The sequence below is a fragment of the Benincasa hispida genome, chromosome 11 (assembly GCF_009727055.1).
Source record: "Benincasa hispida cultivar B227 chromosome 11, ASM972705v1, whole genome shotgun sequence".
In the NCBI taxonomy this organism is placed as follows: Eukaryota; Viridiplantae; Streptophyta; class Magnoliopsida; order Cucurbitales; family Cucurbitaceae; genus Benincasa; species Benincasa hispida.
In genome coordinates, this window is record NC_052359.1 from 46,038,395 (window position 1) to 46,056,564 (window position 18,170).

Below are 18,170 nucleotides of genomic sequence, written 5' to 3' on the forward strand. Positions count from 1 at the left end.
AATTTCAAGTAACGATCTTGCTTCCGCTCACTAGTTCTCTTTATTAAGAGTTCCTTCATTGTGGACAAAAAATTTCAAAGAATGTTGCATATTTTGATTCCATGATCGTGACATGTTTATCTAAAATATCTGATTTATAGACTAGAAATCAATACGCACAACTATTGTTAGCAAGCATAACTAATGAATATGCAGTGAATAGTTTTTTGTTCTACTTTAACCATTTTAAGTTTAGGTACTACAACCTTTGCTAGGAACCCCTACACTTTTAAATATTTGTATTAAGGTTTCCTTCATTTTCATTCTTTATACATAATGTTTTGTGACTTGTTATGAGGTGTTCTATTTAATATGTAATTTGTTGTTAACAAAGCTTCTCCCCACAAGTTTTGGGGTAAACCTGAACTTATAAGCATTGCATTCATCATTCTCTTAAGTGTTCGATTTCTATATTACACAGTTCCATTTAATTGAGGTGAGTAAGGAGCAATAGTTTGGTTAATGATGCCATGTTCTATACAAAATTCTTCAAAAAGAGGACCATATTCATATCTCTATCGCTTCTTATTACCTTAACCGTTGTGCTTAGTTGATTCTCAACTTCATTTTTATAAAGTTTAAACATTTCAATTGCCTCATTTTTGCTTCACAACAGATAATATATAGCAATATCTTATACAATCGTCTATGAAAGTGATAAAATACTTTTTCCCACCCCGAGCTTGCACGAATTTCAAGTCACAAATATCACTTTGAATTAATTCTAAAGATTTAGTAATTTTATTAGTGGAATGAAAATGTGCTTTAGTCATTTTTTTATTCCACACACACCTCACATTTATGATTTTCATCAAAATTGAATTTTGGAATCAAATTCATATTAATTAGCCTATGCAAAGAATCGAAATTGACATGCCCTAGTCTACCATACCAAAAAAATGACTCAACGACATAAAGAAAAGTAGAAACTTTATTATTATTAATACTTTTGGGTACAACTATGAGTACAATTAACTTAAACAAACCGTCACTCAAATAACCCTTTTCCAACATATATATCATTTTTGGAATGTACAAACTTGTCAGTTACAAAAACCAACTTAAAGCCATTCTTGCTAAGCAATGAACCAGAGACTAAATTCTTGCGAATATCGGGAATATGAAGTACATTATTAAGAGTGAGTTAATTGCTAGAAGTCATTTTAAGGACCACTTTACCTTGTCATTCAATATTTGAAGTAGAAGAATTGTCCAGAAATAATTGTTGTCCACTAGAAACTGACACATAAGATGTGAACATATTCTTGTTGGCACAAATATGACGAGTAGCGTCGGTGTCTATCCACCATTCCTTGAAATTATCCACCATGTTGCATTTTGAAATGACTGCACAAAGGTCGATGTCTGCAACACCATTTGATACTTCATCGACTTATGCGATAAGAGCTTGGATATTTTTACGCTGAAAATTCTTTGGCTTAGGACAATCCTTAGATTGATGTTTTTACTTGAACCTTCACTAGAAAACTTCTTTTTCTTATTACTTTGTGGTATGTTTTCCACAATATTGGCCTTGGGGTCTATGGCACCATCAATAAAACATTTGTCTGCTTTTCTGTTGTTTTCTTGAATTCCAAGGCGAACCACGAGTTTCTCAAGTTTTATCTCCTTGCCTTTGTGCTAGAGATTATTTTTTAAATCTCTCCACGAGTGTGGCAATTTTTCAATTATTGCTACTAAGTGAAACGATTCACTCAAAGTTATACTCTCAACATGTATATCATGTAGAATTATTTGGATTTCTTAAACCTGACTAATCATTGTTTTAGAATCCACCATTTTGTAATCAAGAAATTTGTCAAATATAAATTTCTACTAGCAACTTTAGTTTTATATTTTTTTTCTCCCGTGAATTTAAGAGATTTTTTGTTGAATCAACACAACTACACATTATACAATATGTTGTCCAATCTATTCAAAAAGTAATTCTTACAAAAATATTTTGAATGTCTCCTTGCATAAAATGCATGTTAGTTTTCTATGTCCGTTTCTCCCTCAGACAAAATGGGAGCATTTTCTTTGAGATATTTTGTCAAATTTAAGATGGTGAGATAGAACAACATTTTTTGTTGCCAGCGTTTGAAATCAACCCACCAAAATTTTTAGATTTCTCCCATGAACAACGCCAATAACAGGAACATAATTTAAATTGAATGAACTCATATCTTTCAAAACAAATAGATCAAACCAAGTAAATAAATAAACAACATTATATATATATAAACAGAACTCAACGGTGTAAAACAATACGATTGGGAGTAAAACAGAATCAAAAGAAAAATGATGCCGTTGACGCCAATTGACAGTATAACAGAATTAGTATTAATTTTCTAAAACACAATATCTATTAAATATCTAAAACAGAACCAATATAAATCAATTAAAAATAACAGAACAAAAATCAATTTCTAAAACATAATATATGAAATTAAAGATATTGACCAACATATATATATTCTAGACAAAAAAAATATTAAAGACAATCAGTAAAATCGAAGACAGAATCATATATTTTAATTATACATAACAGCACATGCACAAAATAATGTGCAATTCATCCAAATTCTTAATATATACTTATATACATTACTTTGACTTATTTATTTTGTTATCTACCTTTTTATAAATATTAAAAAAAAAACAAAAAACAAAACAAAGCAAGTTAAATTTTGAAAACCACTAATAATAATAGTTTTAAAATATCGTTTTTGTTTCCTAAATATTGGCGACTAATTAAATTGTTATGAAAAAATAATAAAGAAACCATAAGAACACAAATTCTCAAAAACCAAAAATCAAATGATTGTCAAATGAGACCATAATTTTTGTTGTTAGTTTCTTTTAAACTATGTTTGTCTTACCACGTCTTTACAATGGCTTTCATATTTGTTAATAGAATATTTGAATTATTATCTAAATTTTAAATCCAAAACAAGTTCTTATTAATCACTTTTATGGTTTGCAAAATCAACCTTATTTAGTATGTTAGAATGCCTTGAATTTATTTGTTGGTGCTTCGAACAACCAAGTATGGGGGCGCCGTTGTAGTTATTTACGATTATGATCCTAAGGTTTAGAGTAGTGCGCTATATAAACTCTCTAACCCTAGAGACGCCATTTGATGTAATTTTCTGAAAACACTCTCCCTAATAATACTGTTCACTCTCCCTAATAATACTGTTCTCCCTCTGCCCGTAGACGTAGCTAACACACCGTTAATGAACCACGTATATCTGTGTGTCGATCTTCTTTATCTCTACGTTTCTTTTTACTTTTTAATTGTCGATTTCGTAATATAAGTGTTTTTAAAATTTGTCTAAGAATTGAGTGTTTATTTAAAAAAGTTGAATCCCATACAAAATAAATAACAAGAAAAGTAAACAAATATAAATTTGAAAACATGCAAAAATACATATATAAAACCGTTGTTAAATAGACCCTTAATTGGTGTCCAATAACAACATACTTATAGCCACCATTGAGCTTAAGTTTGTGGTGTCAATTACATGGACGGTACAACCAATCCATATACAAATATATGTAATAATATGAATAAAAATAAAAAGAATAATTCGCTTTCTTTAGTTTTTATTAGTTTAAAAGAGTTATGTACATGATTTTCTTGAACGTAACAATTTAAAGAGATAATGAAAAAGAAACTTTAATTTCATTTTTGATCACTCAAACTACATCATCATGTTGTTAATTAGTAATGTCCAACAAACCACTACCTCAAATGAAAACATAAAATGACAAAATTAATAAATCAAAAAAGAAGAAAAAAGAGACCATGGAGTTGTCATGCCCCTTTCAAACTATTGAGATGCTCTGACAAGTGACAACTTCACTTTAAAATAATAATATTATTAGTTATTATCACAAAATAAAAAGTACAAATAAAAAGAGAATGAAATGTTTCAAACAAATAGAAAAATAAAAGAAGAAACTTTGACAACTTCACTGCACCATTTTTAAAATGCATTCTTTTTTTTATTGATTTAATTTTAATAATATATGTGTGAATTTGAGGAGCACAATAAGAACACGGATATCGATAAAATATAATCTTAAAATAAATATAATATAATATAATATAATAAATATTAAAATAAATTAAGCATAATATATAAATAAACAAAATAAATTAAATTAGCAAAATATAAAATAAGAAATTTCTCTAAATTCTTCACTTTCTCCAATTTTTATGGAATTTGCTCTATTCTAAAGCTCACCAAATGCTACTATTTATAGCAATTTGGCTAGTAAGAGGTGGATTATATGGACACTAATAATGTGTAATGTTGAGAGACATGGACAACACTTTGGGAAATGAGGGTACGATACATGGTCAATGTACACTAAACATGAGCATCCAATGGGCATTTATTATCATAATATTTATAGTACTTCCCCTTAGATGTCCAATATATACATGAAATATGACTCCTTAAAACTTTGCTAGGAAAAAATCTATTGTAAACAAATTTTAGTGAAGGAAAAATAGTACATATTTCATATAATCTAATACTCTTAAAAAAAATACAGTATATTTACTCCCCTCATGGAAACATTATTTGAGATCTCTAAGTTACCGCATTCCAATATCGTGCACCAATTTCTCAAAGGTTGTGGTTGGTGGTGACTTTATAAATAAGTCTACTAGGTTATCTTCGAACAAATTTTTGTATAGTGATGTCACCATTTTCTTCAAGATCGTGAATGTAGAAAAACTTTGGTGAAATATGTTTTGTTCTATCTCCTTTAATATATCCTCCTTTGATTTGGGATATGTATGTTGTGTTGTCTTCGTATAATATCGTTAGAAGATTTTTATTAGAAAACAAACCACATGTTCCACAAATGTACTAAGCATCGATCTTAGCCATACACATTCTCGACTAGCCTCGTGAATTGCAAGTATTTCAACATGATTTGAGGAAGTAGCCATTATGGTCCATTTCACTGATCGTCATGATATAAAAATTATTCTCCATGTACTAAGTAACCTGTTTAACATCTAGCTTGTATGGGTTAGATAACTAACCTGCATCTTCACAACCAACTAGATCATAATTAGATTTATTATAATAAAATAAATCAATGTAAACTAATTCTCAACTAAAACGTACCATATGTTTAACTCTACTCCAATATCCTCGTTTTGGAGGAATATCATATATGTGTAACAAAATCACTGAAAAACACTAAAACCGCAATGTATAGACTAGTCAAGCTATATAAGCGCACTTATTTCTCAAAATTTATGGTTCTTCAGGACCTAACATTCTTCATCATCTTTCTGAGATCAAACGATATATCCTTTTCACATCGAGTGAATGAACCACCATAGGAGTATTCAATAATGTACATAATCCACAAAAGATCTTTAATGTATAAATTGATGCAAACTCCATTTGCTCTATGTTTTATTTGCAAGCTAAGGCAAAATTTATCATCTCGATTTCTTTCTTCAGAAATTCTATTGTCTTTGAAATCTTTTCAAGATTTTATGCTCAAATCATCAACATATAGTAAATCTTAAGTTGTGATTTCTTTATAAAAAGATATGGACAAATAGAGTTATTTTTTTACCCTTATACCAACAAATATTGAATAAAATGATTACATCACATTCGTCAGGAATATTTTATAAGAATCTCTATTATATATATGATTCTCTAATATTTGAATTATAAGATTATGGTACCTTTAATTCTTCAGGAATTTTCATAAATAAATATCATTATTAACAGATTCATTTAAACGTGGTGTGACTGCATCCATAAGATGTATATTAAACTTTCATACACAATCAAATAAATTCAATATCTCATGGTATTGTATATCGACCATTAAAAAATATGTTTCATAATTAATATCACTCTATTGCAATAATTATTGTGGGATCTATCTCATTTTATATCTTATGACTTCACTCTATTTGTTTTACAAATACTTCACTTGTATCCCACATGTTTGACATTATCTGATGTCTGGACTACTAGTCCTCATGATTTGAAAAATGAGTTTATTTATATTGGATTGTTTCTTTCCACATAAGTCAATCATTTCTATGTCAATATTTTTCATACTCACTTTCATAAATAATATCATGAGTAACATTGTATACAAAAATGTTGTCAACTTATATGGTTCCACAATTTTTTGAGATTTCATTATTATTCTCATTTACTTCAATATCCTTATATTATTTCTTCTAGAACATCCACATTCTTAACTGAGTCATTTATTGACTATTTTTTTCAAAGATTTTTATCTTTGGAACCGAATGGTCTATCACGCTTCTGGCGTGTTCAGACTCATTAGTGACAACTTACTACACTTAATGGAGTATTTGCAACGAGTATGTGACTTAGTCACTTTACTAGCATTTATAAATGCATTTGGTAACTGATTTGCTATATTGCAAATGAATTATTTTCTTAACTTTAGGTTCATATTGATCTGTAAGGGATCTAAGTGACACAATAATGATGCATTCAATGTAACTTATTTTTCCACTTTTAAATTCCTCCCCCTAATGTTGGAAAATTTGTCTCATTAAAATGACAATCAGCAAATCGTGCAGTAAATACATCACCTATAAAGGGTTCAAGATATTTAATAATTAATGAAGAATCATATCCAACATATATTCATAACCTTCTTTTAGGACCCATCTTAGTACTTATGATGGAGCAATTGGAACATATACTGCATATCCAAAAATTTTCAGATGGGAAATATCTGGCTAATGGGCATGAGTTAATTGTAATATCTAGTATTTATGATAAGCTACTGGCCTAACACGTACAAATGATATTGCATGCAAAATAACATGTCCGCATACAGATGCAGGAAGCTTAGCTCTTATAAGCAATGGCCTATCAATTAACTGTAAACGTTTTATGAATGATTTTACTAAACCATTTTGTGTATGAACATGAGCTACATGATGTTCAACACTTATCCCAATTGACATACAATAATTATCAAAAGCTTGGCATGTAAATTCACCAGTATTATCTAGACGAATGGTCTTAATCGTATAATCAGTAAATTGTGTTCTTAACTCAATTATTTGAACAAGTAATCTTGGAAATGCAAGATTTCGACTTGATAATAAGCACACGTGTAATCATCTGCTAGATGCATCTATTAATACCATAAAATATCTAATTGGTCCACTTGGTGTGTTAATAGGTCTACATATATCACCATGAATTTGTTCTAAAAATGTAGGTGATTCAGTATTCACTTTAGTTGGTGATGGTTTAATTATTAATTTTCCTTTAGAGCAAGCATTACATGATAATGCATTAGATTGAAGAACCGCTCTTCAATGAGTGTTCATTTGAATTCTCGATCATTCTTTTAATCATTATAGACCCTGGATGACCTAATCTGTCATGCCAAATTGTAAATATGTCTGGATCCATGAACTTCAGATTTATTGTTGCATATGTTTCAATTACTCATATATGAGTATAATATAATCCATAAGACAAAGCAAACAACTCTTCCAATATACATTTTTCATATAAGACAGTAGATATGATATAAAGATACTCCATCTTATTCTTTCAATCAGTCTCAGATCAAAAGAAATACTTGTTGTGCTATCAAGTATGCCAATTTCCTCTTTAGGAGATTCAAAGAAGTCTACCACAAACAAATCTATCATATGAGATAGGTCAAATATATCATTATCTTGGTATGTAAAATTTGCTTCTACGTTTTTTTTTTCTTTTTCCTTCAGGGATGTTTGATAGAAATCAACTAAGTGTTTTAATGTATGGCAGGTACGTGATCAATGCCCAGTCATTTCACATCAGAAGCATTTATTTTCAACAATTTTTGAACTCTTATCTTGTGAAGCTTTTCCTTTGTGATCGTCATTTTGTGTAGTTCTTTTGAAATTTGAATGATTAAAACGACCACCATGAAAATAATAATTATTTATTCCTTTGCCACATCATGACCTCGACCACGATTATTATTAAAATTCACAACATCCACTTCAGGGAATGTCGTTGTTCCAGTTGGTCGAGATTCATGAATTTTCATCCACGGTTATTAAAATTTATAGTATTCACTTCAGGGAATGTTATTGCCTAGTTGATTGAGATTCATATTTTTTTTTAATAAATAACTAATTATTTCATTTAGCCATAACAAGACATCACATGAGTGCATAATACTTTTAAAACATATCTCTCGATATTGCTACTGGAGCATATCCGAAATGTAGAAAAATGTTTTCCTTAACATATTGATTTAAAATTTTGGAGCCTCAAATGCATTCATTTACGACGAGCTTTAGGAAGAAAATTTATTTTTTATTGATCACATTTTTATGGCATCCAAGTGTATTTTGACATCAAATACTAATGACAAATAATTATTACTATTAGTATCAAATGCTACAAATTCTGATTTTATAATATTTTCATAGTAGCATTATTACAAAATATTATAAATTTAATATATATTAAATATGTAAAGCAACATTAAATTTAATAATTATAACAAAGAGAGAAAAACCAACATACTTTAAGACCTACTTTTAATGAGGAAAATTGTAGGAGTTTGTGCTGATAAAGTGTCGTGAACTTGAGAAGCACAACGGAAACATGAATACCAATAAAATATAATATAATATAATAATAAAATAAATAAATATTAAACTAAATTAAACATAATAAATAAATTAACAAAATAAAATAAATTGGCAAAATATAAAATAAGAAAATTTTCTAAATTCTCCACTTTCTTCTATTTTCATAGAATTTGCCCGATGTGTATGTATTTCAAAACCCACCTAATATCAATGTTTGGCAAGTAAGAGATGGATTATATAAACACTAATAATGTGTAAACACATGGACAACATTTTAAAAAGTAAGAACATGACAATTGATACTAAGCATGAGCATCTATTATTATAATATATATTTTTCACATATATCACTTCCCATAATTTTTTTTAATGTGAATATTTTCTATTACAACTTTCAAGAAACAAAAAGAAATGAGATTATTCTATTTGATAAGTACGAATATAAATCATATAACGAAGTGAGCTTGATTAAATATAAATTCATTTTTTTTATACCGCTCAACCATTAGAAATGTGAGAGAAAATCATGTCAATCATCGTTAAACTAAATTCAACTATATATGTGAGAATTAAACCATTGACTTTTAAAAAAATTATAATTTGTATCTTTATTCACAATATTATAGTTGAATTCGTAAAATTTGATTTGTTAAGTATAAATTGGGGATGAGAGATTTGAATCATGTATTTAGCACATACAGATGATAGTTAAGCTAAGCTCTGCTTATAATAATTGTAGAAATTTGACCCACAAATGATAAAAATTGAACATTCAAACCGAGCTTAAAATTGAACATTCAAACCGAGCTTAATTTTTAAAATTGAAAGTTTGAAATTGTAATTACAATTATCGTCATACTCTAGGGGTGGGTTTTGCAATTTGCCCAAAAAAATTTAATAAGCACACATGAACTTTGATTTTGTATATATTAAATCATTGAACTTTCACTTTTCTATCTAGCAGATTCTAAACCCATTCGATATTTTCTAAAGTTTATGAACTCATTGAACATGAAATTGAAAATTTAATAATATATTATATATACAATTTAATAAATTAAATTTATTATTTTTTAAAAATATGTTGAATATAACATAAATCTATTAGGCACAAAATTAAAAGTTGAGAGATTTCTTTTTAACTTTTGTAAGGTATATAAATGTAGTATATTACTAAATTCATAGTCTAAGGAGCTGGCTACTAGACTACACCAAGGGTTAGACATCAAAATTATTGTATCTTTTTTCATAACAATTAGATAAATAAAGGTATATATATCTAAATCAAGTGTTTGTGTGTGTAAATATTTATAAGAAATTCAATCCAAATACACCAAAAATCTATAAACATGAAATTTGAAAACGATCGATTAAATAAAAATGGAATTATATTTTATGTTTTTATATACATGTTTTGTAGCATATTAAATATTTATATTATAATTTAAACATTTATTTAACATATGTATGATACTATATATTTATAAATCGTAAAAGAAAGTCGTAATTATTCACTAAATATTGATTGTCAATAAACTATTGTTGATTTGTTTATGAAAACTTTTATATAAAAGCATTGAGTATAATTATTATGTTGTAATGTTATATGATCTACCATACATTACATGATACATTAGTGTTAAAAAAAATGATTTGAGTTTATTGTATGACATATTGTATTTCTAAACGTTTTTATCTTTGATAATCATGCATTTGAAGATTTTTAAAATTCAAAATTTGGATACAACGGAAACATTAAAATATTGTTTTCATAATTTATACTGTTTGGATCATAAAATCTAAAAACGAATTTTTCGTAAACATAATCCAAAAATATAAAACGAAATATAGATTGCAAACCAATTATGTCATTACTATTCGAATTGGTGCATGAATAAAGATGGTAAAACTATAGCTTTTATAATATTTGAATGGTTGTTTTTTGCGTGCACAATAAATTGGCATTCAATCTAACATCTAAAAACCCAATTTTTATTTGAATATTTATGACCTCTGTAAAATTCTCAAAGAAAGGAACACAACGACCATGAATTAATTAGCTTTGACTTCTTATTAGAACTTTTATTTCGTACGAAAAAGATGTCTTTCCAATATTGATCTTCACTCTCGTATTTTAAAAGAGTTTAAGGTATTTTTTTTATTCAAAGAGACATAGCTTCATTTAACAAATAACAACTTTATTTTAATTTTCATATTTTTTAATAATAAGATTACATCATTAGCAAGTATATCATTTGCAACTCAAATGATAATTTTATTTTTATACTAACTCCAAATAAACACCATTTATTTTTCCCACATAATTCCAGTTCATATTTATTTCGATCACATCTATCTACCGTCCTATAAACATTATAAATTAGAAGATACAAATTATACATGTAAAATAAATTTAAAATTTCTGTTTTTATAATTTAACAATTACTGTACAGTTGGTAGAAATGATTATTAAATGAATTTTGGCTTTTCCAAAAATGAAAATAAAAGACGTTGTAATTTTCTTTTTTCTAATTTGGACCTTATAAAAACTAAAAATAAGATTTTTTTTTTTAAATTTAAAAACCAGATTTATTTTATTTTATATTGTTGCTGACCGCTAAATCAGTGTCAAATGAAGCCTACAAAATCAGCTCACCAACCTCATTCACAAATATTTGTTTTATTTTATTTTATTTTTTAAAACATCATTCACACATTGACATAGAAGAACCAAATCGCCAGTTGGCCACAATATTATTGAACCTTTTTCCCCTTTAAATACAAATAAAAATCCAGAATAGAAATATGTGCTGGATTTAACGTTGCTGCTACTTCTAAAATAATAGCCAACAACTGTATTTCAGAGTATAAAATACTTTATAAACTTGTTATATTTATTTAATCTTTTTTTTATATATATATATATATATATAACCATTGATTTCCAACAAATCTTTTTTCACTTTTAGTAAAAAGTGAAATTACAAAGATGAAACGAAAAGTGTTTCTTACCATTACACCAAAAAAAAAACCTCCCATAAGAATATAGGAAACTTTTATTTCTCGTTCACAATTTGATGCATGTCTTGTGTCGATTAAGCTATACATATGAAGGTAAGCATCGGTCGGTCGGAGTTGGTTTTTCGACCAAACAATTACTGAATTGACTATGGTTGATTTGAAAAAAAAAATGTCCAAATCAACCTCAACCGCCAAAGAATTGAAAACCAACCGTCTGTCGGGTCGTCGATTGATTGATTTTATCAATCTTATCTTTTCTCCTTAATGAAATAAAATAAAATAAAATCTACTTTACTTAGTATCCAAAGTTTTTTTTTAATTATTAATTATTTCAGCTCCGTTTGGTAACCATTTTATTTTTTATTTTTTATTTTTGAAAATTAAGCCTATAAACACTATTTTCACCTCTAAATTTTTTTAAATTTTTTTCTTTTGTCATCTACTTTTTACCAATGGTTTAAGAAACGAAGAAAAATATTGAAAACTAAAAAAGGTAACTTTAGGTTCTGTTTGGTAACTATTTCGTTTTTTAAAATTAAGTTTGGTAACTATTTCGTTTTTTAAAATTAAGTCTATTTTCTCCTCATTTCTTACAGTGATTTGCATATTTCTTAATTACAATGGTTAAATTCGAAGTCAAATTCCAAAAATAAAAACAAGATTTTAAAAGCTACATTACTAAATTAAGCTTATTTCATTTACATTTTTTACAATGAATTGCATCTTTCTTAAATACAATGATTGAATTTTCAGTCAAATTTAAAAAACAAAACAACTTTTTGAAAGTTGCTTTTTTAGTCCTCAAAATTTGGCTTAGTTTTTTAAATCATTAGTGACGAGTAGATAATAAAGAAATAAATTTGGATGTGAAAATAGTGTTTATAACTTTAATTTTCAAAAACAAGAACAAAAAATAAAATGGTTTCGAACGGGGCTACTTTTTTTAGTTTTCAAATTTTAGTCTAGTTTTCTAAACTATTAGTAAAAAAATAAATAACAAATGAGAAAATTTAGAGGTTAAAGTAGTGTCTATAGGCTTAATTTAAAAATAAATAAATAAAATGATTACCAAGCGGGGCTTGAAAATTTGTATTTGTTTTTGGAATTTGGCTAAGAATTGAATCATTGTACTTGAAAAATATGCAAATCATTGTAATAAATGGGGAGGAAATAGATTTAATTTTCAAAAACAAAAAACGAAATGGTTATCGAACGGAACCAACGGAGCCTTCATTTTTTATTTTTTCATTAAGAAACTTGGGTTTGAGATTACTCATTTGTGAACCTTCCTTTTCCTCATTGGAAATTTAGTTCGTCAATTTGGGTTGCGAGAGTCTTTTGATATTTACTATCATATATTTTTTAGTACAAATTAAGAACCTCACTTCAAAATGAGAAATTGAGAATTATCTATATGCATATAAAGAATATGAAAGTCGATCGATCGGTCAGTCTCAACCCAACCAAACCAACCCCTTCGATCGACCACATGTCAGTTTTTTATTTCTTTAAACCGAACCGACCAACGATTTGCTATCACCCGATCAATCAATGTCGGTTTCAATCAATCGGCTCAATTTTTCGACCTACTATGCTCATCCTCGTATTATCCAGTCATTTTAGTTAAATTAATCTGATGACCCATATACCACATTTAAATGGCAAACATATATTTTGGCCCACGTGAACTTTGCAGGATTCAACACTTTGAATTATGATCAAAGCAAGTACAATTTTATTTTCTAGTAGACATCAAACATTTAATTTATTCCATACATACAAATTTTTAATATTAACGTGCATATAATTTATATTCCAACATATACCACAAATCATTAACGGCCAATTCGAGCATAACTTCGATAAAACATCAATATCATCTTAAAAAGCGATCCGATTCGATCCCCCACTTCACAATGGTCGAATTAAAAAATATAGTACAATTTATGAATCATCTTTCTTATTTACTATGTTCCATCTTTTTCGAGGAACCATTTATTATATCCTCTTCGAATCAAGCAACAATTTCGACGAATTGACGCGAGGCCGAGTTCCTCACAATATCATAAATCTTGTCATCTTCAACCTTGAGTTGTCTCAATTTAGGCAAATTCATGGCATAAAGCTCCACTGAAATGGAATGAATCTTAGGGCATTGGACAATGTCAATGGTTTCCAAATCCTTGCAGTTCTTCCACAGTGCAAAAATGGCAGCTCCAGTCAGCCATTTGCAGCCCCTAAGCTTAAGCTCTTTAATGGAGTTGCAAGAGATTATCATGGAGATGAAGTCCTTGTCCATCAACGTCTCATTGTGAGATAGGTCAAGACTTTTCAATTGCTTCAAGTTCTGTCCCATGGTGGCCAGCAACCCGGATTCTCTCTCCACGACGTCGCAGTTAATTAATGCTAACTCCTCGAGACGAGAGCCGAGGGCGGTACCGATGGCTTTTAGACCGTCGCCAGTGATGAGACAACAACTCTGCAATCGGAGAGACGAGAGATCTTGAAGGTTCATGGCAATGGCGACGAGATGCTCATTGTTGAGGTCGAGAGGCAGGCGCAGGTCGAGATTCTCTAGATTTCTTTGTTGGCGACCGAGGAATTGAAGGAGACCTTTATGATTTGAAAATAAGAGTATGTTTGAGAAAAAATCTTATAAATATAAAAATCTCAAAAATATTTAGATTTTACAGTAAAAAAAAAAAAAAAAATTCTTAAAAGTACTTTTAAAATTTTTTGAAATATTTTTTATATTTAAAAAGGTCCCGTTTTGGTTAGGGATTTAAAAACATAAATTTGGAAAATAAAATCCAAGCTAAAAATAGTGTGGGTAATATTTTAGTTTTATGAATTAAATATCTTTAAAAATAATGGTCCAAAATATGTTGGATAATATATTGAAAAACCATAAAACACTATTAATTATAATATTTACAATTATTAATTAAGTTAACAAAAGGTGGTTTTTTTTAGTACAATGAAGACATGATTTATGTTAAAAATGGTTGGATATTTTAGTTTAACAAAAATAAATGAATTTACTACATCTACAACTTTACTAGAAAAATAAGATTTATTCCGATTATTAGATAGATTATGTTTTAATTATTTTAACAAAATTTAATAGATCAAAATTAATATAGTTCATCTAATCTACAATATTATTCTAACAAATCATAAAGTGTGTGATTTAAATATGCAACCGTATCAAATTTCTATATTTTAAAATTTCAAACTCAAAATTCATATATGCTATGGAATGATTTTTAAGTTTTCTACCACATGATCACTAAATTCTAAAACATTTTTAGAAATTTTGTAGGAAACAAATATGCCAAACCATTCAAAATATAAAATCATAATTAAAATGACATCGTGTTAAATAAAATATGGACTCCCTCTAAATGATAATAAACTTTTGGTATGAACTCTATTTTAGTTCACAAACTTTGAATCTTGTTCTATTTTCGTTTTAAGATTTTAAAAAACCTTCATTTTAGTCCCTAAACTTTTTTAAACTAATCATTATAGTCTCTACTATTGAAATTATTTAACTCTTCAACAGATATGTGAGAGGTAGCTTATATTTTTTGATAACCACTGCTAAAATATCGAATGACCAAAATTTTGAAGTAAAAATTTCTTTTCAAATCTCCCGCTTTGTCACCTTATTCAAAATTGAAATTTTAGACTTTTGGTATAGCGAACTTATCTAGTCATTCAAAGATATAAATTACTTCGCAATTTTATTAAAGAGTAAACAAAATCTCAATATAATATTTTAAAAATTCAAAGATTAAAACTAACTATTTTAAAATTTTAAGGACTAAAATAAAATAATATTCAAAATTCAATAATTAAATCAGAGAGTTTAAAAATTTTAGCGACAAATAGAACATTTTTGGAAAATTTAAACCTAAACTTTTCAATGGTAATTTCCTTTGCAAAAAGAAAAAGATAATAATAATAATGATTCAACCTACCTTCTCGACTGCCGCCGTCGTAAACTAGAAGGGATGTCAGATTCCGGCAATTCTCCGCCAATTTCATCAAAACGCCGTCGGCTATGCTCCGGCAAGTTCGCAGCTCCACCTCACAGAGTCCCGGCAAGCACTCAACGAAAGACGAAAACGACCCGCCGTCACCGACGGTTTCACAGCCGCGGAGCTGTAACTGCCGGAGATTCTTGCAGCTCCGCCACAGCCAGCCGACGCCCCAATCGCCAGCACGGAGGCCGGACAAACAAAGGCTCTGAATCCCCAATTCCACCTCCACCTCTGCCGACTCCCACTCCCAATCGCCGGAATTCACCTCAATTTCAAAACCCTCGCCGGAGATAACAGAGACCGAAAGCCATTTCAAACCCGGAAAATTAACAACCCACCGGAAATTCAACGGCCGATATATGTTGATAGACAGGGAAGCAAGGTGGGTACAAGCAGAGGAGAGAGAAACAAGGGAGGATAGAGAAACAGGGCCGGCAAGGAATCTCAGAGCCTTGAGATTTGTACAGAAACGGCGAATTTCGGATAAAATTTCAGCGGAGGGAGTGGCTACCGGCGTGGCGGATGAATCGGCGGAGAGAATTGAAAGGGAAGATAAAAAAGGGTAGTGGGAGAGAAGAGATGAAAGAGATGAAACGGATAAATTGTAGAGGCGGAGAGAAAGGGCAGTTTTGGAAGTCCTGTAGAGGCGGAGCCACCGCTTCGAGACTAGAGACACGGCGGAGGACGACGGCGACGGCAGCTTTTGAAAAATTTCTTGAATCAATTCATCACAAAGCAAGCTATCCATCGATCCTATCAAAATTCTTCCTTCAATTTCTCTCTAAATTAGTATCTTCGTAATCATCCAAAAAAACAATAAAAATAAAATATTCTCGACCTACTCTGAGTTATGGAGATTTGACGAAAATTTGTTGGGTTTTTCTCCGCCGTGAGGATTGTTATAGAGAAAGAGAAAGAAGTGTGTGTGGATTTCAAGCACTTACAAGTAATGGTCCAAAGCAAACCTTTCATCCAAGCAATTCTTCTATTGCTTTTACCTAATCAAAAAAGTTCCTTCCTCTCTCTCCCCAGAGCTTCGAGAAATTATTTGATGTCACTCTCAAATACAATTTAGGCCACGATTACACTTTTAATAGTAATCCTTCAATCATAACATAAAAGTGGGTTAGTTGATTTGTAATTAAATTGTGTAATCTGATTAAAAAATAAAAGATCTTCAATTTAATTGTGATTGAAAATTAAGTATGATCCACTACCTTTACCGTTACCATTATCGTTACACATAATATGAAAATTGTGAAATTTTCACCATTACCGTTAAGGTCAACCAGTAGCAGTAACGGTAGAACGTGACACATTATTATATTCAGTCAACGTAATCAAAAGCAATCCAATTGTGTTTGCGATCCAGGTCTATTATTTTGATTACACCAAAGTATGACCTTGTGCTCTAAATTCGAGAGAATATATTAATTTAAACTGTAAATTAATAATTGTATCAATTTAAACTCGAAAAAATTGTAAGTATAACTAGCATCATTCATTATGTTCCACCTAGAAAGATTTAGTGTGAAACTTATAATTGTATTGGTTAAATGTCTAAGCTTTTATAAATTAATCAATAGACTTTTAGACATTATTTTATTTGATAATTGTCTGTGCAGTTTCTCTAATTGTTCGTTTTGTAAAATTGAATATATTTGAAGAAATCTCCACATATTTGAAAATCAATGCTTTTCACAGGTAATTGTAATGAAATAGTCTAAATTGACTTATAGAAATTTAGAAGTTTGCTTGACTCAAAATATATGTTATACTCGATATTAGTTGAACGAAATCCAGATGATGATGTAAATTGATACACTCACGAAAGTTCATGATTAAATTGATACAATTGTTAATTCAAAGTTTTGATTTGTACAACTCAAAAATTTAGAGGTATTAATTAATACTCACCCGAAAAAGTATTGGATGTCACTACCTCTTAATAACATTTTAATAGGGAGATTCAAATGATTTATACATCTCTACTAATAATTTAATACATATTCAAAATATCTTTCTTTTTCTTTTTCTTTTTCTTTTTGGCACAGAGGATCTAAATTTTATATGATGAATGTTGTTACATTTTGCCCCTGTTTTTTCTTTAACGAAGGATGATCACCTGTAAATGTCATACCGCACCGCACCAACGGTATGTTAATTATCTATACTTCCAATCAGAACTAATATCGAGGGCTTAGAGTGGCAAATGTGAGTTAAGCACAAGGAGAGTGAGCATTAATGAGCAAGAGAGTGAGGAAGTGTGTTAACACAAACGATGGAAGAAGAGTCATAGCATGCGAAGAAACTTTTGCACAAATTAACTTAATTTTAGTTATTATAATCGCGATGAGCAATATAGATAATTAACAATTTAACATGATTATTACAACCATAAAATCAAGATAATCCATACAAAA

The 18,170-nt window shown here is 29.0% G+C and overlaps 1 protein-coding gene across 1 annotated transcript; it reads right to left on the reverse strand.

The window, feature by feature from the left end:
• Positions 1-13,533: 13,533 nt before the first annotated feature.
• Positions 13,534-16,781, reverse strand: LOC120092005 (F-box/LRR-repeat protein 4). Its single transcript, XM_039050193.1, has 2 exons — positions 15,685-16,781; positions 13,534-14,314 (listed from the first exon to the last, which is right to left on the reverse strand). Exons 1-2 carry the CDS (start codon positions 16,493-16,495, stop codon positions 13,716-13,718), a joined length of 1,410 nt encoding a protein of 469 aa, XP_038906121.1. The 5' UTR covers positions 16,496-16,781; the 3' UTR covers positions 13,534-13,715.
• Positions 16,782-18,170: the final 1,389 nt, after the last annotated feature.

What these genes read in the sequence shown, in the direction of transcription:
- LOC120092005 (XM_039050193.1), bottom strand. Translation starts at nt 16,495, where the DNA reads ATGGATAGCTTGCTTTGTGATGAATTGATTCAAGAAATTTTTCAAAAG. An exon ending in CGACGGCGGCAGTCGAGAAG is followed by an intron (nt 14,315 to 15,684) that starts GTAGGTTGAATC and finishes CAAATCATAAAG; the next exon opens with GTCTCCTTCAATTCCTCGGT.